General features: G+C 35.1%; 2 protein-coding genes and 1 pseudogene across 2 annotated transcripts in view; 2 read left to right on the top strand and 1 right to left on the bottom strand.

Annotated features, from left to right (window-relative positions):
* The window catches only part of RASA1 (RAS p21 protein activator 1), a 121975-nt gene that overhangs the window by 18730 nt on the left and 75805 nt on the right, over positions 1–27440 (top strand).
* On the top strand, positions 5086–5261 carry LOC116587332 (annotated as a pseudogene).
* LOC116586171 (eukaryotic translation initiation factor 4E-like) lies at positions 14078–14951 on the bottom strand. The gene has a single exon (XM_032335806.1). It carries the CDS (start codon positions 14942–14944, stop codon positions 14609–14611), a length of 336 nt encoding a protein of 111 aa, XP_032191697.1. The 5' UTR covers positions 14945–14951; the 3' UTR covers positions 14078–14608.

Raw genomic sequence — 27440 nt, 5'->3', positions numbered from 1 at the left:
ACCCTCTCCAACCCCTGTAAGTATAACTAACAGTTTTATATATGAGGAAATTGAAGTAAGAAGAGTTTTAGGTAACTTTCTCAGTTCACAAAGCTACCAAATAATTCAAACCAAATTTTTGACCCCTAGGTTTCTGCTTTAAACCAGTATGGAGTTCTCTCTCTCTCTCTCTCTATTTTTAAACCATGTAAGATAAATTTTTCAGTAGAAGAATGAAATTCTTTACGGAAGAATCATCAGTAGATCAGTAATATTAAAATATTTTGAATAATGTTTTAGTACTTCACCATATATGTTTATAGATATTTGAGTTTGTTTAGATACATACGTATATATTTTGTTAGTAGAGAAAGGAGCTTTGATACCTTTATTTATGCATTCACATGGATATTTAAATAAATGAATGTCTCCTTACATTTGAATAGAAAGTATAAATAGGACTTTTTTTTTTCTTTATAGGTTTTTACCTCCTTTCAGGAGCAATAATTTTTTTTTTAATATGTGCTTTTGTTTGTTTGTTTTTAAAGCAAATCCTTATTAATTTCCTTTTTTATTGAGCAACAGCTGTGTAAATATTCTTCCCCATATTATTTCACTTAAGGGACTATAATGTCACTCATTATATACATACAGTGAGTGAGCTTGTTTGTTTATCCATGTCAGTTGAGTTTCTGCATTTCTGCTTCAGCATGGATTTAGAGGCAGTTCCCAATCACCGGGTTACAGAGTGACTATATGAAGGTTTAGGAACATTTTACTGCCTTTTAGCTCTTAGCTGACTAAAGAAACTAATTCAGGTATCTAGAGTGGAATTGCTACCGTACTTACTTACTTATGGGACTTTATAATGCTTGGTGGTAAGAGAAATAAGATTTAAGTTAGTTTTCACTACTATGACCCTTGAACAATGTGGAAGTTAGGGCCACGAATGACCCTCTGCAAGGTCAAATCTGTGTATAACTTTGGACTCCCCTAAAACTTAATTACTGAGAACATGCTTTTGACTGGAAGGCTGATAATGTTAACAGCACATTAATACGTATTTTGTATGTTATGTATGTTTTGTACTGTGTTCTACAAGTAAAGTAAGCTGGAGAAAAGAAAATGTTACTAAGAAAATCGTAAGGAAGAGAAAGTACACTTACGGTACTGTTTATATTTATTGAAAAGAATTTCTGTATAAATTGACCTGTGTAGTTCAAGCCTGTATTATTCAAGGGTCGACTGTATTTTTGGAATTCTATAAGTATTGTTTTAATTTGTCATTGCTGGCAATTAAAAAGAAGTTAACTGTGTGATTTGATGTTTGCTTTTAATTATTACATAAATTCTCATGAGATTCAGAAGAAAGGAGCACAAATCTTAGACTGACAGGAGACTACACCCATTAGTTAATACTAAAATTTCTGAATACCATCCTCAGAATATTTTCATCATGAAACCGTTTTGTATACAATTTTAGGAGTGAATAGAAAATAATACTTTTATTCTGACTTCATTTTAGGGACCTGTTCTATGTGATGTGATAAAATAGCATATCACATTGTAGTGTCTGGAATCATACAAAGTCTTACAGTGCTATGGAATCATTAATACCTCATAAGAAAGTAGTGTTAATATTTATGGAAATGGTATTGTCTAGTAATAAGGCCTGCGAGTGCAATGAAGAAAAGTTGAAATAAAATAGCTTACAGACTTGTCATGCTGTGGTTTAAATGCCACAGTGAGGAGTTGGTGCATTGTAGTGTAGAATCCAAATGGAAGTCCTTTACTACTTCTCAAATAGTTTTTATTTTTTTTAAGATTTTAGTCATGGGGGCTTTCTTTTTCTTCTCCTCCCACTCCAGTCTATAAACATTTACTAAGAATGTTTCCTACCTCCCAAACTACTTCCAAATCTAACATGTGTTTTCTTTTTCTTTCTTTTTTAAAACCTCTGAGGCTTCAGACCCTCATTTCTCTCTTTCCTCCTTTTGGAGTAGTTTGTTAATTTTCTCCCTTTCTCTGATCTCTTTTTCTGCCAATTAATCACTCTCCTTATCACTGACTTCCAAAATTTTATTTCATCCATGTAAAAATTAAGAAGTTCATTGTGTCTTGTGATATAGAATTTATCTGGGTGTGTGTGTGTGAAACTGCAAAATAATGAAACCAACATGCATGAAATACACCCTTTTTAATTACTACTTACAGTTCTTTTTTCTTTTTAACACTGTTTTATCCTCCTTAAACATTATGGCAGAGAGTAAGTTTAATTCAAGACTTCCATTAGCTTGAAAAGCTGCTTTGTATTAACTGCCAGCATGATTTTGTAAAGACACATTTTACCATATTCTTTCTTGAAACCTTTCCTTCCATGAGTCTCCATCATCTGGAGAGTAGTGGCTTTCAAATCTCATTTTGACCATGAGCCCCAAAAGGAAATAGGTTTTACATCTGTGACCCAGTACACACATATAAACAGACATTTGTAACAGAAACAAAAGTTTTTTTTTTTTTAAATTTTATTTATTTGACAAGAGAGTGAGCACAGGCAGATAGAGTGGCAGGCAAAGGCAGAGGGAGAAGCAGGCTCCCTGCTGAGCAAGGAGCCCGATGTGGGGCTCGATCCCAGAAGGCTGGGATCATGACCTGAGCCGAAGGCAGCTGCTTAACCAACTGAGCCACCCAGGTGTCCCTAGAAACAAAAGTTTAATGAAAAAATTTATCCTTACTGCATGTGATGTACTCTATGTGCTGTTCTGTTCTCATCTTCAGTTAATTTAAAAAAATATGCTGATTATGACCTACTAAATTGATTTCTTGACTCAGGGGCTTGAGACCTTCAGGTTGAGACAAAAACAAAAAAAAAATCAGAGCTTACTTTAGTATGACATATAGCATCATCTTACCATTTTCTCCATTATTATATATTTCATCAATGATATATATAAGGAATATACAAGTTTATTCCTTAAACTTGACATGGTATTTTGTTTCTCCAGTTTACTATTTCTTCTGTCTGGGGTATTGTATGTATCTCGATTGTGTGCCAAACTGTCATTCATTTTTCTAAATAGAGACATTACCCAAAGTAGTGTGTCATGATATTACCCAAAGTAGTGTATCATGATAAATTAGTGTATCATGAAGGTTTTTTTCTTTCATTACCCAAAGTAGTGTATCATGATAAAAATGAAGGTTTTTTCCTTAAAACAGTGATAGCAATCATTTCATCAAACAGACTTGGAAATAAATTTTTTTTCAGAGAATTAAACCACCATATCTCATATTAACACGGGATGAATAACAGATGTTTCTGGTTATAAAGATCTGACTATAATGTGATTGGTGCTGTTGCTATCTTAACAAATGACATAATGATAATGGGTTCATAGAAAATGGAGCCATATTAAGGGTAAGCTTGTCAGTAATCATCTGTGTTCAAAAGTGGACTTTTTTTAAGACCAAGGATGAAACTATTTATTTCTGGTGAAGTTTTTTTTTTTAATTATGTAAATACTTACATTAAATATATGAATTATCTGTATTCTGAAATTAAGAGGTCCATGCTACCACTAAGCCAGCCAACACATTCCTTTAATTATCTTTTTGTCCAGATTTTATGCTCAATGAGCAGTCTCTTCTATAAGTTTTTATGTTGAAAAATTTCATATCTGCAAAAGGTTATAAGAGTAGTGTACCGGGCGCCTGGGTGGCTCAGTGGTTTAAAGCCTCTGCCTTCAGCTCAGGTCATGATCTCAGGGTCCTGGGATCGAGGCCCGCATCGGGCTTTCTGCTCAGTGGGGAGCCTGCTTCCCCCTCTCTCTATCTGCCTCTCTGCCTATTTGTGATTTCTGTCTGTCAAATAAATAAATAAAATCTTAAAAAAAAAAAAGAATAGTGTACCAAATAACCATACATTATTTACCTTTACATTTTGCCACATTGTATTTATCCCTTTGATTTTATACATCTATATTTCCACTCAATTATTTGTGAGTTACTTGCAGAGATCATAGCCCTTCACTCTCAAATACTTCATCATGTTTTCTAAGAATAATGACAGTAGCCTTCATAGCCAAATATAATGAATTTAACATTAATACTGTGGATACTTAGATATCCACAGTTATCTTATTTCCTTTATATCTGCTTATTTTATTTTAATGAATTGTATTATTAAAGGACACTCTGTAGTGCCCTTTAATCTAAAACTGTTCATCCACCATTTTTTTTTTTTTAAATAACATTGACATTTTTGAAGAGTTCAGGACAGTTGCTTTACAGAATGTCTTTCAGTTTGTATTTGTTGCCTCATAATTAGATTCAGGTTAACTGTTCTTAGGAGAAATACTCCATAGGTCATGAGTTCTTCATACATCATATCCAGGGGCACAGTATGTCAGTTGTCCTCTGATGTATAGAAGTGTGACCTTGTTTAAGATGGATCCCACCAGATTTTGCCGTTAAAAAAAAGGTTATTGGGGTGCCTGGGTGGCTCAGTTGGTTAAGCATCTGCCTTTGCTCAGGTCATGATCCCGGAGTCCTGGGATCCAGCCCTGTGTCAGACTCCCTCTCCCTCTGCCTGCTGCTTCCCTTGCTTGTGTGCGCTCTCTCTCTGTCAAATAAATAAAATCTTTTTTTTTAAAGGTAATTAATAAGTAATGAATACTCATTGTTTTTAGTATTTGTTGATGATTTTTACCTGAATCAAATCAATCAGTTTATTCTGTGGCAATGGTATTGTAAAATGGTGTTTTTTCTTATTTATTATTACTTTGAAATTTCTTAGTTTGCAGTCTTCATTATACAACCATGTGATAACAGTTTGGCTTCCCACTTAACAGGCTTTCTGCAGGTGAGTAAGCTGGGGAGACATACATGCAGTTATTTTTGTTATTAATAGAAAAATTGTTGTGGTTCCTGTATTAGTCATCTGTGAATTCTGTTAGAATGGATCGACAACTTGAGTCTAGTTAACTCTTGAAACTGAACTAAATTGAATTTTGACTTGGAGACTGTAGAGAAGTCACCTTGCCTATTGTGATCTCTTGAGAGCCAGGAAGTTAATTCTTCCTAGCACCCTTTTATTTCATGTGTTTTAGCTTTGCGCAGTGGCAGTATCGTAGCCAATGAGGTTTATCCGAGGCGCGATTATTGCTATTTCATGTGTTTTACAATGACCATTTCAAAGTAGCAAGAGCCAGAGGGATGCATATCAGAAAGGGCATTGGATTTTATTGGTTAAAGGTGATTAATATTTAATAGAAGTGTCATTTGAGTAAAATGGTGAATGATTATGGATAAGCTTAAAGGAGTTACTCTTTTTTTTTTTTTCAAGATTTTATTTATTTATTTGACAGAGATCACAAGTAGACAGAGAGGCAGGCAGAGAGAGAGAGAGAGAGAGAGAGGGAAGCAGGCTCCCTGCTGAGCAGAGAGCCCGATACGGGATGCGATTCCAGGACCCTGAGATCATGACCTTAGCCGAAGGCAGCGGCTTAACCCACTGAGCCACCCAGGTGCCCTTAAAGGAGTTATTCTAACTCATTTTTTTAACTAATCAATTTATGTTTCAGAGAAGTTTAAAGTTTAGGGCAACATTGAATAGAAAGTAAAGATAATGTTCATATCCTTGTGTCCACAAACGTACACTGTCAACATCCTGCATCAGAGTGGTACATTTGTTACAACCAACGAACCTAAATTGACCTGTCATTATCATCCAAAGTTTGTGGTTTACATTAGAGGTCACTCTTGGTGCTGTGCACTTGAAGGGTTTTAGCAAATGTAAAATGACATGTATCTACCCCTGTAGTATCACACAGAATAGTTCTACTGCCCTAAAAATCCTCTGTGCTCTGCCTTTTCATCTTTTCCTCCCCACCCCATGCCCCAAATCCTGGCAGTCTTTTTACTGTCTCCATAGTTTTGCTTTTTCCAGAATGTCATAGAGTTGGAATCATACAGTCTTTCAGTTTGGCTTCTTACACTTTGTAATAGGTAGTTAAGGTTCTGCTGTCTTCTCATTGTTTGATAGCTCATATATTTCTAATGTTGAATATTATTCCATTGTCTGGATATACCTCATTTTATTTATCCATTCACATACTAAAAGGGGTCTTTGTTATGCCCAGATTTTAGAATGAATAAAGCTGCTGTAAACATCTTTTGCAGAATTTTATGTGGTCATAGTTATCAGTTCATTTGGGGAAATATCAAGGAGTACAGTTGGCTAGATTAAATGGTTAAGAGTGTATTTAGTTATTAAGGAACTTCCAAAGTGTCTTCCAAAGTGCTGTACCATTTTGCTTTGCCATCAGCAATGAGTGGAGGTCTGGGCTGTTCTGTGTTCTCTCCAGTGTTTGGTGTCAGCATTTTGGATTTTGGCCATTCTAATAGGTGTCAGTCCTTTGGTTCCATTTGTCTTTTGCAAATACTTTCTCAGTTTTTGTCTAGTATTCTCATTTTCTTGACATTGTCTTTCACAGGCAGAAATTCCAAATTTTAATGGAATCTAGCTTAAGTATTACTTCATTTCTGAATTACGTCTTTGGTGTTGAGGCTAAACAGTCATCACTATACCCAAGGTCAATCTAGGTTTTTTCCTTGCATTATCTTCTAGGAGTTCTATAGTTTGGCTTTTTACATTTGCATCTGAGATCTAATTTGAATAATTTTTGTTAAAGATTTGAGGTCTATTTGTAGGATTTTCTTTTCTTTGTTTTTATTTGGATATCCAGTTGTTCCAAAGACTGTTTGTTTGTTGAAAGACTGTCTTTCCTCTGCGTATTGCCTTTACTTCTTTGTCCAAGACCTGTTCACTGTATTTATATGGGTCTGTTACTGGGCTCTCTGCCCTGTTCAGTTGATTTGTTCATCTGTTTTTTCACCAGTAGCACTCTGTCTTTATTACTGTGGCTTTACTATGAATCTTGAAGTCAAGTAATATCAGTCCTCCAACCTTCTTCATCTTTAATACTGAGTTGGCTATTGTGGGTCTTTGGCCTCTCCACATAAACTTTAGAATTAACTTCTTAGTTTTTACAAAATAATTTGCTGGAGTTGTGATTTCAGTTGCCTAGATTGTAGATCAAGTTGGGAAGATAGGACATCTTGACAATATTGAGTCTTCCTGTCCATGGACATGGAGATAGTCTCTCCATATATTTAGGTCTTTGATTTTGTTGATCAGGGTTTTGTAGGTTTTTCCTCATATATATCTTGTACATATTTTGTTTGCTTTATAACTGGGTCTCTCATTTCTTTGGGTGGTGGTGTGTTTTAATACTCAAATTCCAAGTGTTCATAGCCAGTAATAGGAAAGTTACTGGCTTTTGTGTATTAACCTTGTATCTTGCAACGGTGCTGTATAATCTCTTATTACAGGAGTTTGTTTTTTTTCCCCGGTTCTTTTTGATTTTCACTACAGAAAATCATGTCATCTCTGAATGCTGACAGTTTTATTTCTTCTTTCCTAATTCTGTACCTCTTATTTCCTCTTGTCTAATGTGTTAAGACTTTACAGTGTGATGAAAGGGCATGATGAGAGAAGATATCCTTGCCTTATTCCTAGTCTGAGTGAGAAAAGTTTAAGTTTCTCACCATTTGTGATATCACTTGTAGGTTTTAGAAAATTGTTTAAAGTTTTAAGATATTATCTGTCAAGTTAAGGAAGCTCCCCACTGTTTCTAGATTTTTGAGAGGTTTTATCTTATCATTAAAGTGTTTGATTTTGTCAGATTTTTTTGGGCATCTGTATGGATCATGTGATTTTCCTCTTTGACTTGTTGATGTGATAAATTATATTAATTGGTTTTCAGACGTTGAACTACTTGTGCATATCTGGGATAAATATTACTTAGTGATGATGTGTACATATTTTTGTACATTGTTGGACTTGATTTGCTAATATGTTGATGAGGAATTTTGCGTCTGTGTTTATGAGTTCCTGGTCTGCAGTTTTCTTGTAATTCTTTGTCTGGTTTTGGTCTCATAGAATCGGTTAGGAATTATTCCCTCTACTTTTGCTTTTTGGAAGAGATTGTGGAGAATTGGTATAATTTCTTCATTAAAAATTTGGTAGAATTCACCAATGAACCCACCCGGGCCTAGTGCTCTTTGTTATGGAAGGTTATTAATTATTGATTTCTTCAGAAAGTGCATTCTCTTCAGAACATCTGTTTCTTCTTGTATGAGTTTGAGCCAGTTGTGTTTTTCAAATAATTGGTTTTTGTTTCATCTAGGTTTTTAATTGGTGGGCATAGATTTGTTCACAGTGTTACTTTGTAGTCCTTTTAATGTCGATAGGATCTGTTTTGATGCCCCCTTTTTTATTTTCTGATATTGGTAATTTGTGTCATCTTTCTTTTTTATCTTAGCCCATCTAGAAGCTTATCAAGTTTTTGATGTTTTCAAAGAATTAGCTGTTGGTTTCATTGATTTTTCTCTATTGATTTATTGTTTTCAATTTCAAAATACTTAGTTTGGTCTAATTTTTATTGCTTTTCTTGTGCTTTCTTTGGGTTTAACTTGCTCTTCTTTTCTAGTTTCTGAAGGTTGATCCTTAGGGTATTGATTTTAGATCTTTTCTAATTTGTGCATTCAGTGCCATAAATTTCTCTTTAAGGATGGTTTTTGCTGCATCCCATACATTTGTAATTTATATTTTCATTTTTATTTAGTTAAAAATATTTGAAAATTTCTCTTGAGATTTCTTCTTTGATACATATATCATTTAGAAATGTATTGTTAATCTCCAAGCATTTTGAAATTTTCAAACTACATTTGTTACTGATTTCTATTTTCATTCCATGGTTGTCTGAGACCAGATATTAGTATCTATTTTGAATTTGTTACCTTTTTTTTTTTTATGGCCCATAATGTGGTTTATCTTGATAAATGTACTATGTGAGCTTGAATAGAATGTTAACTGCTGTTGTTGGATGAAATAGTTCATAGATATCAATTATTTCCAGTTGATTAATGGTGCTGAATTTAACTATGTCCTTTCTTTTTTCTTTTTAACATTTTACTTTTATTATTTGTTTGAGAAAGAGAGAGAAAGCATAAGCTGGGGTGGGGTGGTACAGGGAGGGGAGGGAGAAACTCAGGCAGACTCCCATGCTGAGTGTGGAGCCCCGAGGAGGCCATGATGGAGCTTGATCCCCTGAACCTAAAATCATGACCTGAGCTGAAACCAAGAGTCGGTTGCTTAACCAGCTGTGCCATGGACATGACACCCCTAACTATTTCCTTTCTGATTTTCTGCCTCCTGCATCTGTTCATTTCTAATAGAGGATTGTTGTAGTTTCTACCTATAATTGTGAGTTCATGTATTTCACTTTGCAGTTCTATCAGTTTTTGGTTCACATATTTTGATACACTCTTGTTAGGCACATACACACTAAGGATTGTCCTGTCTTCCTGGAGTACTCACTCATGTATCATCATGTAATGTTCTCTTTAACCCTGATAACTGTGCTCTGAAGCTGTTCTCTTGGAAATTACTATAGTTACTTCAGCTTCTTAAGGCATATTTTATTTTATTTTTTTTAAAAGATTTTACTTATTTGAGAGGAAGAGAGAGCAGGAACACAAGCAGGGCATGGGAAGGGCAGAAGAGAGGGGAGAAGGAGACTCCCTGCTGAGCAGGGAGCCTGATTCAGGGCTTTATCCTAGGACCCAGAGATCATGACCTGAACTGAAAGCAGACACATAACCGACTGAGCCATGCAGGTGCCCCTAAAAATTATTTTTTAAATAGTATTTGCCTGGTGTATCTTTCTACATCTCTTTACTCTTTGTTGTTGTTGTAATATTTCTATATTGTAATATTTCTATATCTTGTAATATTTCTATGTCTTTCTATTTAAATTTGATTTCTCGTAGACAACATTCAGTTGGGTCTTGCTATTTGATCCACTTTGGCAATCTCTGTCTTTTAATTAGTGCATTAGAACTTTGACCTTTAACGTGACTATTGATATAGTTGGACGAATAGCCACCTTATTTTTTACTGTGTTCCATTTGTTGCCCTTGTTCCTTGTTCCTGTTTTTGTCCAGCACACTTGGCCTTTTGTGGTTTTGAGCATTTTATGCTTCCATTTTTTTCTTTGATTAGCGTATCAATTATACTTAACATTTTCCTTTTTTGACTTTTTTCCCTTAGAGTTTGCAAATGTACATTTACAACTAATCCAAGTCCATTTTCAAATACTATACTGCTTCACAGATGATGGAAGTACTTTATAATAAAAATATTCCCAATTCTTCTTTCTTGTCCCTTGTATCATTGCTGCCATTCATTTCACTTATGTCTATATAGATATATAGATATATGACATACAGGTAAGGATATGTAATCAAATATATTGTTGCTGTTACTATTTTGAAAAACCTTATATGTTTAGGTTGGTTGAGATTTAGACATATAAAACTTTATTTTACCTTCAGTTAATCATTCTCAAATGTTCTTTCTGTATGGCTGTTTGATTTTTTTAACTGTATCAATAGTTTTTCCTCCAAAGAACTTCTTTTAACTTTTCATGGAAAGTGCATATACTTTCAACCAATTCCCCTATCGTTTTGAAGGATAGTTTCACAGGGTATAGAATGCTAGGTTGGTGGTTTCTCTCAACACTTCAAATATTTCATTCCACTCTCTTCTTTCTTGCATGGTTTCCTGGGATAGGTTGGATTTAATTCTTATCTTTGCACCTCTATTAGTAAGGTGTTATTTCTCCTCTGGCTTCTTACAAAATTTTTTCTTTCTAAAAAAATTTCTTTTTTAAATGTTTATTTGTGAGGTTTGAACATGATATGATATGCTTAGGTATATAGTTCTTTTGGAGTTTGTCTTGCTTGATATTTCTGAGTATCCAGGATATCTGATGTTGATTGGGGGAAATTTGTGGTCTTTATTGCTTAAATACTGCTTTTCTTCCTTTCTCTTTTTCTTCTCATTTGGTATTTCCATTACATTATTATATCTTTTTTAGTTGTCCCACAGTTCTTAGATGTTCTTTTCCATTTGTTTTCAACAATTTTTCTTTTTTGCTTTTCAATTATGGAAGTTTCTATTATTATATCAAGTTCATTAATTGTTTTCTATCATTTCCAGTTTATTAATGAGTCCATCAAAGGCAATCTTCATTTCTGTTACAGTGTTTTTTAATTTCTAACATTTCTTTTTGATTATTTCATAGAATTTACATTTTTTTTTGTTTACATTGTCCTTTTGTTCTTATCTAAAATTTCCATTAAAACTTTTAGCATATTAATAACAGGTTAAAAAGAAAAGATTTCTGGTCTCATAATTCCATCATTCCTACCACATTGGAGTCTGGGTCTTATGCTTACTCTGTCTTTTCAAGTTGTGTTTTTGCCTTTTAGCGTGTCTTATAATTTTTTGTTGGAAGGTAGACATGATGTACTGGATAAAGGTAACTGTGGTAGATAGGCCTTTAACAGTGTAGTGCTAAAGTGTTGGGGGGAAGGAAGTGTTCTATAGTCCTGTGATTAGGTTTTAGTTCTTTGTTGATCCTGTGCCCCTGGACTGTGAAGTCAGTGTTTATCAGTTTGTTTTTTTTTTATCCTTTTAGGTGGGAGAGGATGGCTATAGAGGGCTAGAATATTTCCCATTTTCTACGTGGTAGACCAGAGCTGGCTTGAGTTGGGTATTTTCCTTCCTTTAGGTAGTTTGGATTCTTGATAAGACCCCCCGTAGGTTAGGCATTGATAAATTAATTTCTTTTGGGTGCAGGCCTAGTTAAGAATAGATTGCTCTGGAGTATTTCAGAGTGGTTCATTTCCGTCCCCTCCAGAAGCACGAGATGACTTTTCTCAGATTCTTACTGTGAGGACCTGATAGAGGTCTTGAAAGTATAACTCACAAAGGTGTTGCTTCCTCCCCTCCCTTACTGAGTCCCCCATGGAGTTTTTAACTCTCAAGAGTTGTTCACACCAAACATCCAGTAATTCGTTAATTGCCGTTTAGGTTTTCCTACTGTGGTGCTGTTTCCACAGGGATGTTTCTGCTCAGGTAAGTTAGGATTCTCATTAATCACCTGTTTTTCTCTCAATTTTGGGGGCAGTGGTTTGCCCTATGACCTCATTTCTGTGATGGATTCGAGAGGAATTGTTGACTTTTCAGTTTGTTCAGCTTTTTACTTGTTGTTGAGAGAGAGTAGTAACTTCTAAATTCCTTATATACCTGACAAAATATTGCAAGTGGCTTAAAGAAGTTTTAAGTTAAGTTTTAAGGAGTTTAAAATAAGTTTGGTTTTTGGGAATTTTGAGGCTACATTCTTCAAGAGAATGGGAGCAAAGGAGGAGAAGGCATAGCAAAGTGCAGCTTTTTCAGAATAGTAAAGAGAAGTAATTTAGATGAGAATATTTTTATTCCTAATAGTAAATGTTTAGGTCTGTTTTTAAGCAGTCATTTAGCTTGGTATTCTTGTTTTTTACTTCAGTGTATTCAAAAGTAAGTTATGCTTTATTTTAAAATATTAATAATTATTTAATCAAAACCTTACAAAATTAAGGTAGAGATTTTATTATTAGAAGAAAGCAGTTAGAACAAGAGGGAATTACTAACTAACCAGTGTCCAGTTAAGTGTTTCATTGTGTTTCCTAAATTGTGCACTGCATTGTTCAATAGTAAGAATTAGTGTTCTGTGACTTTTTCGATAGTTAAATAATTTGGATCCATGTTCTTAGAAATCCAGAATGCACATGGTACAAGATTCCTGTTTTTATTGTGATTAAAAAAAAAACCATTTTCATTTAACTCTGCTTTCCCTAAACTTAATTACACGTTTAGTAAAATAAACATTGTTTTTGAAACATGTTGAGAAACCATAATTTAAGTAGCTTGTCTTCTATCTGCCTAGTGCTTATAGGGGAAGTAGTACATGGAGGAAGAACCCATAGATTAGAGTTCAGAAAACCTTATCTTCTGTTTTTAATGGTTTTAGTGAATCACCATATTGGAAAACTTATTTAATTTCCTCTTGGTTCAGTTTTCCTTTTGTAAAATGTGGTAGCTTTTCTACTTTTCTAATTCCTGTGATATTGGTATTTCATAGTTATAAAAACAGCTTTTGTAAAGAACTTCTTTTTTTTTTAAATTTTCTTAATTATTTTAATTTTTTTCCCATACATATGGTGCTACCTATTCAATTTATTAAAAATTTTAATAAACATAATAATCAAAACTAGTGCTCCAAACTTATGCTGTTCACGTGGATGACACTACAAGAAGACACAATAGAGACTGCCTGGCAATAAGAGGTACAAATTCCTTCTATAGAGATGGAGAAATAAAAGGACAAATCTAGTTGTCTAAAAGACAATTCACTGTACACATTTCATTTACAGTTTTGTACACTGTCTTAATATGAATGGGACCGCTGTTCTACTTGAGCCATTTTTTAACCAAAGCAAAATAACCTAAGTAATACAAAGTGTTAAAATACAGCATAAAGATACAAAAACAGACATACTAATTCTAATTAAGAGTGTAATTATGATGTTACATTTTTATAATCCACAATTATGTTTAGGAAATCACACAAACATAGATCACTGATTTGAATGAAATGCATAAATTTGTAGCAAAGTTTTGTAGTTATAAAAAAAAACAAAAAAATTACCAAAAAATGCACAAAATTAATGTGAATTCCACCTTTGTGTCATATTCCTGGATCCTTCACCAGTGTTACATGAGGAAAAAAACAAAAGCAAAACAAATGAAAAACTGAAATCAGAATCACTAATGTTAATCAAGTAGGGAAACAAATAAATTAAAATCTAGCTGCCATCAGCAAGAGTACAGCAAAGACAATGCTGTAAAAAGAAACAAAGAAAATTGCTAGAAAGCTGTATGCATCATACTCTTTCAAACCAGCAAAATATGCTCCTGCATACAATGGAACATAAACAAATTTTTTTTCCTGTAAGATACAGAAATGCAAGTTCTTCTTTGAATATTGTGGATAGGTAAAATGTGTTTGTAATGGTAATTCTACTAAGCTATTACAGAGTGGGCCAGGAACACACTTATGGATTCTGGGGATGATGTGTACTGTAATTCTTTGATTGGGATAGTGGACACTCTAGCCAAAATTAAAAAAAAAATACATATATATGAACACAGAAGTACAAGACAAAGGCAAATGAGACTTCTCTTATATCTTAGCAACATTTAGATGTAAATCAGATTTAATTGCAGTCCACTCTGCTTTTGAAGAGGCTTTGGTTCAGCTCCCAAATCTCGATTGCTTGATGCAGTCTCCTATGAGAATACTCAGAAGGTGTCTTCTTAAACTACAAACCTATTTTTAGTGGTGGAGCCACTCTTAGTAGCTGTGTCTGCATGGGACTGATAACCAGTTACTATCTTTGGAGGAAGTTCTAACCTTTCCTTGTATACCCTCCTTATATGTGTAACAGCCTCTCTGTTTTCACATTCAGTAGTCCATATAGTCTTATTAACATTAACAACAGCTCCACATACATCATCACTGTCGTCATCAAAAGATTCTCCAAAAAGGCACAGCAGTATCTCTAGCCAAAAGCAATCCAGGTCATTTCATCTCTGCTGCTTGTTCAGTGTAATTAGCCATCATCCTCCTCGTTTGTTTTTCTCATCTTCCCACATAGACTCAATACCATCCTTAAAAAGTGAGTAGTCATAGCCAGGCATTAAATTACTAGACAACTGGATGTGGTTGTACAGAGCCCAAAAGTCTTCAACAGTATCAAACTTAGAGATCAGCAGAAGGTTTGCTTGCCAAGTTTCGCTTTTATCATTTTTAAAAAAACAGAGTGCCCATCTGTTCTGTAAAGGATGTTTAATATAGTGTTCTGGGTTAGCAACCTCCTGATTAGATTCTGTTTTCTCTTCTTCTGTAGGCAGGGGATTAGGAGTACGGGTGGTTTCCGGTTCCACAGTCGCCATCTTAGATCGATCTCAATTATTTTAATTTTTTATTATCTTTTCGTTTATTATTATTTTTTATAATGTTAGTCACCATACATCATTTGTTTTTTATGTAGTGTTCAATATTTCATTGTTTGCGTATAACACCTAGTGCTTCATGCAATCCGGGCCCTCCTTAATACCCATCACCAGGCTCACTCATGCCCCACCTCTCCCTTCTAAAACCCTCAGTTTGTTTCCTGGAGTGGGTAGTTTCTCATGGTGCTTAAAGCACTTCTATATAAGGTTTGTATGTGGTTCTTAGAAAAGAAAGTGAATATTTGACACCTACCGTATGGAGGCAGGTGACATTGATGTGAATTGTCACAGAAATAAAAAACCTATATAAATATTGAAATAGTAAATGAATCAAGTATGTAAGTGAATTGCTAGTTAACTTTATGTATAGGCAGCAATGCTAATACTGGAGTTTTCATGGTTTGTTTTTTTTTTTTCCCCACACAAAATAACATGTGTCCAGGATGAGATAACAATAAAGCAAGAATAAATACATATTTTAGTGTTGCTTATTAAGTTTAGATATAAGAGGAAATTTCCCAGCAGAAAGCTTATCCAGCTTATGAATTACAGAGATATGATAGGAACATGACAGAAAATTTTTGGATAAAATCATATGCCGTTGTTTTTGAGATCATATCTGTATTTAGTTTAATTGCTTTAAGGAACTTAAAACTGTATGAGTTTTAGAATAATGCCTGTGGTAATTGGGGATGAAAAGACTTTTTATATGAAGAGAGACTAAAGTATTCTGATTTTTTTATTATTAAAAAGCTTAAAAATGATGTATATGATTAAAAAGTTTAACATAATAGAAAAAGTAAAAAATGGTGATAAAAACCTGAGATGTATAAAAATACACATACCAAAGAGGCAGAAGCATGAATTTCCAACCAGATCTCTTATCTCAGTGGTCATGAGTTGTTAGTCACAGGAAGACAGAACAAAGGAGACAGGACTAGGTCCTGGGTCAGTCATCCATTGATGCAGGTGCTAGCAATGATCATAGAGTCTTAGGCTGTGGAGTGGAACATAACATAGCACAGTCTTGGCCTCTGCAAACATTTGGCAGTAATGGGGGTTAAGGGTTATTGAGTCTGTGATGATGTAATGGATGAGGGGGAGGGCAACAGTTGGCAATATACCATTATGAGGTGTCTAATGTGGATATAACTTTGCGTAATATTGTCTGTGCGTGTGTATCAAAATACAATTAAGCATGTTCCCTTTTAATGATAAAATGAAAGTTTTAGTAAGAAGAGCTTTTCTGTGTTTGAATTACTTTTTTTAAGTATGCAATTAAAGATAACATATATAAAGTTTAGCATCATAAGTCTTTATCCCAGTGAATTTTAACAAGTAGTACCGATGTATTAATAGTTACTATATTAATTGGTACTGTATATGTTTGGTACTATGTGTAATAATACTATTAGTACATTATTACCATTACCATAATCCCTGTGTAATCCATCTTTATTTAATTTTTTTTTAAGATTTATTTTAGAAAAAGAGGGTGTGTGAGGGGAGGGGCAACGGGAGAGAAAGAATCTCAAGCAGATTCCTGAGCTGACTGATTGGTGAGAAGCCAGTTATGGGGTTCGATGACCCTGACATCATGACCTGAACTGAAACCAAGAGTTGGTCACTTAACAGACTGAGCCACCCAGGCACCCCTTTAAATTTGAGAACAGAATATTATCAGCATCCTAGAAGTCCTTTTTCTATGCCAGTGTAATAATACCCATGCCACCTCTCCCAAAAATAAACATGATCCTTTTTATACCATAGATTATTTTTCAGTTTTTGATTATGTAAATTAGAGTTTATATAAATTGAGTAATATAGCATATATTCTTTTGTGTTTATAAACTTTTTACATTTGTGAGATTTATCCACGTTGTTGGATATAGCAGTATTTCACTCATCTCATTGCTTATACTGTTAAATTGTGACTGTATCATAGTTTATTATTTTTTTTTTTCTGTTGATAGACATGACATTTAGGTTGTTTCCAGTTCTGTTTTAGAAAGAGTACTACTATGAATTTTCTTGTAATGTATTTTGATCAGTATATACAATTATATTAATTCCATACCTACAGTTAGAATTGCAGGATCATAAGGTGTTCGTATGGTAAGCTTGGTAGATACTGTTAAATAGTTTGCAAAGTGCCAGTACCAATTTACATTAGTAGCAGTGTATGAGAATTCCAGTTACTCCACATTCTTGCTAACAGTTGGTATTGTTTATCCTTTTCATTGTGGCTGTTTTTGTGGATGAGTGATGAAATAGCCCTTGCGGTTTTAATTTGTATTTTCCTGATGTGAGGAATAATGATGATGTGTATCTTTTCATATTTATTAACTATTTTGATAGCCTCTTAAATTGTCTATTCAAGTCTTGTCCTATTTTTCTATTGGCTTTTTTCTTTTTCTTAGTGATTTCTAGTTGTTCTTTGTCCTGGCTATGTTGGATGTATAGCTTACAGAAATCAATTTGTATCTTACCTTTCTGCTATAGTAATGCTATCTTTAATGAACAGAAGTTCTTAATTTATATTAATTTATATGTGTCAGGTTTTTTTTCCTTTTTGATTGGTGCTTTTCTTTTTTATTGGACATGTTTAAGGAATCTTTGCCTGTCCTAGGGGCATAAATACATTTGCTTATCTTTTTCTCCCACAAGCTTTATTGTTACATCTTTCACTATTACGTGTAACATACACATGGAATTGATTCTGTGTATGGAGCAAGGAAGAAGTAAACATCCCCCCCACTTTTTAAAAAAATATGCATATCCTGTTGACGCAACAGCATTTTAACCAAAAAACTACCTTTTTCAGGTTTTATCATTGTCTTAAATTAACAGCAGTCTACGAGTGAGCCTTTTACATCTCAGTTAACTTTGGTTTACTTTAATTATCTTTGCAATAAATCTTTATAAATGATTGCATAAATAACTTTTCTGTAAGACCTATACAATTTCCTCCTTTTTAATTATTGAAATTGGCAGTTTGTGACTTTTTTTCTTCCAGCTTATCCTGTAGAATCTTGTTTACTGAGGATTACTTTCCAAAAATCAACTTTACTAATCTTTCCAAAAATCAACTTCTGATTCTTCTTCTGAAGTTTTATGATAGCACCTTTGCTTGTGATTTCATTAATTCTGGGTTTTTTTTTTTTGCTTTTTGCCTTTTTTCATATTTAACTTTTTGGTTTTTTGCTAGTTTTTTTTGAGATAGATACTTAATTATTGTCCCTCTTCTTAACATAAGCCTTTAAGGTCACATAACTCCCAAGTATAGCTTCAGCTGCATGTCATTTACAAGTTTTATATGTCTTTTCTTCATTATCATCCTTTCGAATACTTTGTTTTCCACTGTAATTTCTACTTTAATTCAAGAGTTAATGTCCTTATAGTTGCTAATTTTCACATAGTTGTTAATAGGTTTGGTTTAGTGAGTACTTGGTTAATTCCACTGAGGCCAGAGAACATAGTCTGAATGATTTCAATCCTTTGAAATCAGGATTTTTTTTTTTTTTTTTTTTTTAAATTCAGCATATAGTAGTTTTGGTAAATGTGCCATGTTCAGTTGAAATGAATATATATACATATACACAAACACACACACACACAATACTCTTGTTGTTGGATGCAGTTCTCTTTTTTATTTAAGATTTTTATCTATTCATGAGGGGGAGAGATATGGGAGTGTGTGAGAGAGAATGAGAGAGGGCACAAGCAGTGGGGAGGGGTAGAGGGAGAAGCAGGGAACCCTCTCCGGTACTTAATCCTAGGACTCGGAAATCATGACCTATTTTGAAGCAGATACTTAACCGACTGAACCACCCAGGTGCCCTGGCTGCAGTTTTCTGTATAGGTCATCATCCTAAAATATATGCATCTTGGTCATATCTTTTTATTTTTGCTAATTTTTTCCTTTGTTTACTTTTTTAATCAGTTATTAAAATAGAGAAGTATGTACAAATTTGCCAGCCTGCATGGTTTATATTTTGATGTTATGTTATTGGGTGTATGCATTGTTAACTTTAATTCCTGGTGAATTGGTCCCTTTATTATTATGAAATGCCCTGAATGTGTCTAATAATACTTCTTGTCTAAAAATGTAGTTTGGCTGACATCATTTCTCTTTTGATTAATGCTAGCATGGTACAGTCTTTTTCTATCCTTTTACTTTTGACCTTTCTTGTGTTTTTTTATTTAAGATGTGTTTCTCATAAGTGTGTTTATTTATTCATTCATTCTGACAATCTTGATCTTTTAGTGGTTGCCTTAGAGATTACAACACATACTGACTTACTGCAGTCTACTGAAAATATTTTCTTTTACCACCTCCCTAACAATGCTGAGGACTCAGAACACTCGAACTCTCCTTACACTTCTCCTGCTTTTTAAGTCTTGTCCTGAATTTTCATTGTACATACGCTTTAATGCTCAGTAGATATTGTTATTGGTTTATATGGTCAGTGTTTGCTTAGATTTACCCATATATTTACCTGCTTTACTTATACTGCATTTTTATATTTTCCTGTGAGAACCCCCCCTTTTTTTGGGCCTACAGAACTTCTTTTAGTGTTTCTTTTGGTAAACAGCTGTCAACAGCTTTACTGTCTGCTTATCTGAAAACATGCTTGTTTTTGATTCTGAAGGATATTACTTTTGAGCATAAAATTCTAGGTTTGCTGTTCTTTTCCCAGGTGAAGATAATTTTATCCTCTCAGACTTCCATTTCTGTTGCGAAGTCAGCAAAGGTTTTTTTGTTACTTCTTTGAAGATAATGCATTTTTGTTCTGACAAAAATGTCTTTCTTGTCTGTTTTTTTGTATCTTTATTATGGTGGGCCTGTATGTGTTCTTTTTTTCCTTTCTTTTTTCTTACTGTGCTGGGGGGTATATTGAGCTTCTGGAATCTTTGGATCAGTATCTTTCCTTGGGTTTTTAAAATTCTTGGTTATCTTCTCTTTAGATTTTGCTTTTGTCACATTCTCTCTTTTTCCTCCGAGACTCCAAATATATGGTAATCACTTAAAAAAAAATGGCCCTTTTCATTTCTATGCTCTTTTCTGTATTTCTATTTCTATATTCTTTCTGTGATTCTGTAAGGATATTTTCTGTGAGACCTACTTATTTATTAGCTTCTTAACAATATGCCTAATCAATACTAACCTCATACTTATTTTGTAGTTTGGTAAATTTGCTTTTTAGTCATACCAATTTCATGGTTGAGTTCCACCTTTTTATTTATTTTATCCTTTCCTATATTTTCTTGAATTACCACAGTTTCTGTTGATTTCAGATTTATTCCCCTGTGGGTCTGAAATTGGTAATTGTGGCCTTTTTTTTTTTCTTTTGAACAGTTTTGCTAGAGTCTGTTGACCTTACTAGTCTAAGAAACAACTTTGTTTTTCTTCCTGCAGTTTTATATTATACCTTTTTGTTGTTGTTGTTTTTTGATTGTTTGTTGTTTTCTTAATTGAGTATTGTCTCATTATGTGCTCTTAATTTTTAATTCAATGCCAGACATTGTGTTTAACAGTTTTTAGGGGATCTGAATGATAATTTGCTATAGAGGATAGCTTACCCTTTCCTCTGGTAAGTAGATAGAATGCAGTCAAATCACTTTACTTTTAAAATTTTAAAAAAGATTTTATTATTCATTTATTAGAAAGCATATGTGGCGGGGGTTGGAGGGTGGGGAAGAGCAGAGGGAGAGGGGCAAGCAGATTCCGCACTGAGTGTGGAGCCTTGGGCTCCATTCATGACCTTGAGTTCATGACTGACCTGAAATCAAGAATCTGATGCTCAGCTCACTGAGCCACCCAGATGCCTTGCAGTCAAATCACTTTAGTCATAAAATTTTCAAATGCTGCATTTTGCTATGCAGTCTTTGCTAAGTTTCATATCCCTATAGCTTCAGAATTTAGTAGATCTCTTGAGAGGGGAACTAGTTCAACTTACCATTCACTTCCTCTGTCTCTCCTTTATGACTAGAAGCCTCTTCTCATACATGTTTTAACAGCTTTTTGAGACTATCAAAAGCTCCACTGGATTCTTTTCCTACAAGTAGGAGCCAGGCAGAAGACCTGGGTCATTTGCTTGTTTTCTCATTTTCTTTGTGACCACTTTTTGGGAAATACTCTAAAGGGAAACATGGCAGTATGGCTGCTGATGGCACTCTGCTTCCTATGAAATTTGGGTCCTCAGATTGTGAATGCCTCGGTAACTCTGGGATGACTTCTAATGGACAGATTTCGTTTTTTTTCTTTGTATTTTGTTTGCTTTTTAAAGTTATTCTTGGAGGAAGGATTATTCTACTGTAAACAGTGTTACAAGTATTAGATGAATACTTCTTATAAAAAAGCAAAAACCAAACACTTCCTACTCCTTTATACCTCCTTAATCTCATTATCTTACTGTTAGCCATTGCTATTATTTATAGATAGGTTTGTTCATAAATATATATGTGTAGCACATATATAAGCATATATATATATGTTACGAGTGTTAAGATTAAATTTTCAAAGAGGCAGTTTCTGTTTGCATGTGGGGAAAATGCAGTGTGTATAAGAGAACTATGTATAGAGAAAGACTTTTGATTTTACTGGTAAGTGGGATCTAAATACCAAAACACATGAACAAACAAATTAAAAGTTAGAAGCATACCCATACATACAGAGAACAAAATGATAGTTGTCAGAGGGGCAGTGAATGGGAGTCTATGCAAAATGAGTGAAGGGAAGTTTGAAAATACGGAATTTCAGTTACAGAATCAGTAAGTGACAGAGATGAGAGGCACAGCATAGGGAGCATAGTGGTATTGTAATGACTGTATGGTGACAGGTAGTGGGTACATTAGTGGTGAGCAGTGTAATGTATAGTGTTGTCAAATCACTATGCTGTACACCTCAGGTGTATCAACTATACTTCAGTAAAAACAAATGTAAGTAAATCAGGGATGAAGTTACTCTACTACAAGCTTTTGGTTCCCTAATTACGCTTCCTAAGGTCAACTATTTACTGCTTTTTTTTGGTATGTTTATTTAACTGATAAATTTTTTCAGAACCTGAGTTATACAAACACCGTTCTAGATGATTTAAGATAAATAAACAGATGAAGATAGCTTCCCCTTTGGGGGTTTTAATTTGCTGGAAGTAGAAAGACAATACATGTAATAAATAAATTGTACAAAATGCTAGAGGTAGTAAGTGCTAAGACGAAAAGAAAGAAAGGAAAAGTTGTTCATGGTAAAGAAGTATTGGTGGTGTCAGAAGGGAAGGTGTGATTTTAAATATGGTGGTTTGGAAGATGGTAGAGAAGTAGCAGGCTGAGACTACATCAGGTAGCAGGAGATCGGCTAGATAGCTTATCTAAAGATTGCAAACACCTACAAATCCAATGGGAGATCGAAGAGAAGAAGAACAGCAATTCTAGAAACAGAAAAACAACCACTTTCTGAAAGGTAGGACTGGCGGAGAAGTGAATCCAAAGTGATGGGAAGATAGACCCCGGGGGGAGGGGCCGGCTCCCGGCAAGCGGCGGAGCAACGGAGCACAAAATCAGGACTTTTAAAAAAGTCTGTTCCACTGAGGGACATCGCTCCAGAGGCTAAACGGGGTGAAGCCCATGTGGGGTCAGCGTGACCTCAGGTCCCGCAGGGTCACAGAAGGATCGGGGATGTCTGAGTGTCGCAGAGCTTGCAGGTATTAGAACGGGGAAGCTGGCTACAGAGACAGAGCCGAGAAGTGAGCTCTCAGCTTGGGGTTACCTTGAACTGGTCGCAGGCTCGGTGAGCTCGGAGGGTGGCCGGAGGCCAGGGAGATGGGAATAAATGGGCGCTGTTCTGTGAGGGCGCACTGAGGAATGGGACCCCGAGCTCTCGCCTCCTCCCGGCCGGAGACTTGGAGGCCGCCATTTTCATTCCCATCCTCCGGAACTCTACTGGAAGCATTCAGGGAACAAAAGCTCCTGAAAGCAAACCTGAGCGAATTACTCAGCCTGGCCCCTGGTAAGGGCGGTGCAATTCCGCCTGGGGCAAAGACACTTGAGAATCACTACACCAGGCCCCTCCCACAGAAGATCAACAAGAAATCCAGCCAAGACCAAGTTCACCTACCAAGGATTGCAGGTCCAATACCAAGGAGAGCAGCGGAATTCCAGAGGAGGAGAAAGCAAAGCACGGAACTCATGGCTTTCTCCCCATGATTCTTTAGTCTTGCAGTTAATTTTTTTTCAGTTGTTTTTCTAATTCTGCTAAATATTTTTTTAACATTTACCCTTTTTTAACGTTTTAAAACTAATTTATCTAATATATATTTTTCTTTTTTATATTTTTTCTTTATTCGTTTTCTTTTTTAAATTGTTTCTTTTTTTTTTTTTTCCCTGAACCTCTTTTTATCCCCTTTCTTCCCCCCACGATTTGGGATCTCTTCTGATTTTCTGATTTGGTTAAAGCGTATTTTCCTGGAGTCTATGCCACCCTTTTAGTATTTTACTTGCTCCTTCATATACTCTTACCTGGACAAAATGACAAGGTGGAAAAATTCACCACAAAAAAAAAGAACAAGAGGCAGTACCAAAGGCTAGGGACCTAATCAATACAGACATTGGTAATATGTCAGATCTAGAGTTCAGAATGACATTCTCCAGAAAAAGGCTCGAAAAAGGCATGGTAGATATTAGAAAAACCCTCTCAGGAGATATAAAAGCTCTTTCTGGAGAAATAAAAGAACTACAATCTAACCAAGTTGAAATAAAAAATGCTATTAATGAGGTGCAATAAAAAATGGAGGCTCCCACTGCTAGGATAAATGAGGCAGAAGAAAGAATTAGCGATAGAGAAGACCAAATGACAGTGAATAAAGAAGTTGAGCAAAAGAGGGACAAACAGCTACGGGACCACGAGGGGAGAATTTGAGAGATAAGATGAAACATAAGATGAAACAACATTAGAATAATTGGGATTCCAGGGCGCCTGGGTGGCTCAGTGGGTTAAGCCGCTGCCTTCGGCTCGGGTCATGGTCTCGGGGTCCTGGGATCAAGTCCCGCATTGGGCCCTCTGCTCAGCAGGGAGCCTGCTTCCCTCTCTCTCTCTCTCTCTGCCTGCCTCTCCGTCTACTTGTGATTTCTCTCTGTCAAATAAATAAATAAAATCTTAAAAAAAAAAAAGAATAATTGGGATTCCAGAAGAAGAAGAAAGAGGGGAGCAGAAGGTATATTGGAGAGAATTATTGGAGAGAATTTCCCTAATATGGCAAAGGTAACAAGCATCAAAATCCAGAAGGTGCAGAGAACCCCCCTCAAAATCAACAAGAATAGGTCCACACCCCATCAACTAATAATAAAATTTACAAGTCTTAGTGACAAAGAGAAAATCCTGAAAGCAGCCCAGGAAAAGAAGTCTGTAACATACAATGGTAAAAATATTAGATTGGCAGCGGACTTATCCACAGAGACCTGGCAGGCCAGAAAGAGTTGGCATGATATTTTCAGAGCACTAAACGAGAAAAACATGCAGCCAAGAATAGTATATCGAGCGAGGCTATCATTGAAAATAGAAGGAGAGATAAAAAGCTTCCAGAGCAAACAAAAACTGAAAGAATTTGCAAACACCAAACCAGCTCTACAGGAAATATTGAAAGGGGTCCTCTAAGCAAAGAGAGAGCCTAAAAGTAGTAGATCAGAAAGGAACAGAGACAATATACAGTAACAGTCACCTTACAGGTAATACAATGGCACTAAATTCATATCTCTCAATACTTACCCTGAATGTTAATGGGCTAATTGCCCCAATCAAAAGACACAGGGTATCAGAGTGGATAAAAAACCAAAACCTATCTATATGTTGCCTACAAGAAATTCATTTTAGACCGGAAGACACCTCCAGACTTAAAGTGAGGGGGTGGAAAACAATTCACCATGCTAATGGACATCAGAAGAAAGCAGGGCTGGCAATCCTTATATCAGATCAATTAGATTTTAAGCCAAAGACTATAATAAGAGATGAGGAAGGACATTATATCATACTCAAAGGATCTGTCCATCAAGAAGATCTAACAATTTTAAATATCTGTACCCCTAACTTGAGAGCAGCCAACTCTATAAACCAATTAATAACAAAATCAAAGATACACATCAACAATAATACAATAATAGTAGGGGGCTTTAACACTTCCCTCACTGAAATGGACAGATCATCCAAGCAGAAGATCCACAAGGAAATAAAGGCCTTAAATGACACCCTGGACCAGATGGACATCACAGATATATTCAGAACATTTCATCCCAAAGCAACAGAATACACATTCTTCTTTAGGGCACATGGAACATTCTCCAGAATAGATTACATCCTGGGTCCTAAGTCAGGTCTCAACCGGCATCAAAAGATTGGTATCATTCCTTGCTTATTTTCAGACCACAATGCTCTGAAGTTAGAACTCAATCACAAGAGGAAATTTGGAAAGAACCCAAATACATGGAGACTAAACAGCATCCTTTTAAAGAATGAATGGGTCAACCAGGAAATTAAAGAAGAATTGAAAAAATTCGTGGAAACAAATGATAATGAAAACACAATGGTTCAAAATCTGTGGGACACAGCAAAGGCAGTTCTGAGAGGAAAATATATAGCGGTACAAGCCTTTCTCAAGAAACAACAAAGGTCTCAAGTACACAACCTAACCCTACACCTAAAGGAGCTGGAGAAAGAACAAGAAAGCAAGCCTAAACCCAGCAGGAGAAGAGAAATCATAAAGATCAGAGCAGAAATCAATGAAAATATATAGCGGTACAAGCCTTTCTCAAGAAACAAGAAAGGTCTCAAGTACACAACATAACCCTACACCTAAAGGAGCCGGAGAAAGAACAAGAAAGCAAGCCTAAACCCAGCAGGAGAAGAGAAATCATAAAGATCAGAGCAGAAATCAATGAAATAGAAACAAAAAAAACAATAGAGCAAATCAATGAAACTAGGAGCTGGGTCTTAAACCCCTGGCCAAACTTATCAAAAAGAAAAGAGAAAGGACCCAAATAAATAAAATCATGAATGAAAGAGGAGGGAACACAACTAACACCAAAGAAATACAAACAATTATAAGAACATACTATGACCAACTCTATGCCAACAAATTTGACAATCTGGAAGAAATGGATGCATTCTTAGAGACATATAAACTACCACAACTGAACCAGGGAGAAGTAGAAAACCTGAACAGACCCATAAGCAGTAAGGAGATTGAAACAGTCATCAAAAATCGCCAAACAAACAAAAGCCCAGGGGAATTATACCAAACACTTAAAGAAGAATAAATTTCTATTCTCCTGAAACTGTTCCAAAAAATAGAAATGGAAGGAAAACTTCCAAACTCATTTTATGAGGCCAGCATCACCTTAATCCCAAAACAAGACAAGGATCCCATCAAAAAAGATAACTACAGACCCAGTATCCTTAATGAACACAGATGCGAAAATTCTCACCAAAATACTAGCCAATAGGATTCAACAGTACATTAAAAGGATTATTCACCATGACCAAGTGGGATTTATTCCAGGGCTGCAAGGTTGGTTCAACATCCACAAATCAATCAGTGTGATACAACACATTAATAAAAGACATAACAAGAGCCATATGATACTCTCAATAGATGCTGAAAAAGCATTTGACAAAGTACAGCATCCCTTCCTGATCAAAACTCTTCAAAGTGTAGGGATGGAGGGCACGTATATCAATATCATCAAAGCCATCTATGAAAAACCCACCGCAAATATCATTCTCAATGGAGAAAAATGAAAGCTTTTCCCCTAAGGTCAGGAACATGGCAGGGATGTCCATTATCACCACTGCTATTCAACATAGTACTAGAAGTTCTAGCCTCAGCAAACAGACAACAAAAGGAAATTAAAGGCATCCAAATAGGCAAAGAAGAAGTCAAACTATCACTCTTTGCAGATGATGTGATACTATATGTGGAAAACCCAAAAGACTCCACTCCCAAACTGCTAGAACTTGTACAGGAATTCAGTAACGTGTCAGGATATAAAATTAATTCACAGAGGTCAGTTGCATTTCTCTACACCAACAACAGGACAGAAGAAAGAAATTAAGAAGTCAATCCCATTTACAATTGCATCCAAAACTATAAGATACCTAGGAATAAACCTAACCAAAGAGGCTAAGAATCTGTACTCAGAAAACTCTAAAGTACTCATAAAAGAAATTGAGGAAGGCACAAAGAAATGGAAAAATGTTCCATGCTCCTGGATTGGAAGAACAAATATTGTGAAAATGTCTATGCTACCTAAAGCAATCTACACATTTAATACAATTCCTATCAAAATATCATCCATTTTTTTTTCAAAGAAATGGAACAAATAATCCTAAAATTTATATGAAACCAGAAAAGACCTTGAAGAGCCAAAGGAATACTGAAAAAGAAAG

The sequence above is a fragment of the Mustela erminea genome, chromosome 3 (genome assembly GCF_009829155.1).
Source record: "Mustela erminea isolate mMusErm1 chromosome 3, mMusErm1.Pri, whole genome shotgun sequence".
In the NCBI taxonomy this organism is placed as follows: domain Eukaryota; kingdom Metazoa; phylum Chordata; class Mammalia; order Carnivora; family Mustelidae; genus Mustela; species Mustela erminea.
Note: the sequence above shows the minus strand (reverse complement) of the source record. Positions and strands in the feature narration are given on the sequence as shown.

What these genes read in the sequence shown, in the direction of transcription:
- LOC116586171 (XM_032335806.1), bottom strand. Translation starts at nt 14,944, where the DNA reads ATGGCGACTGTGGAACCGGAAACCACCCGTACTCCTAATCCCCTGCCT.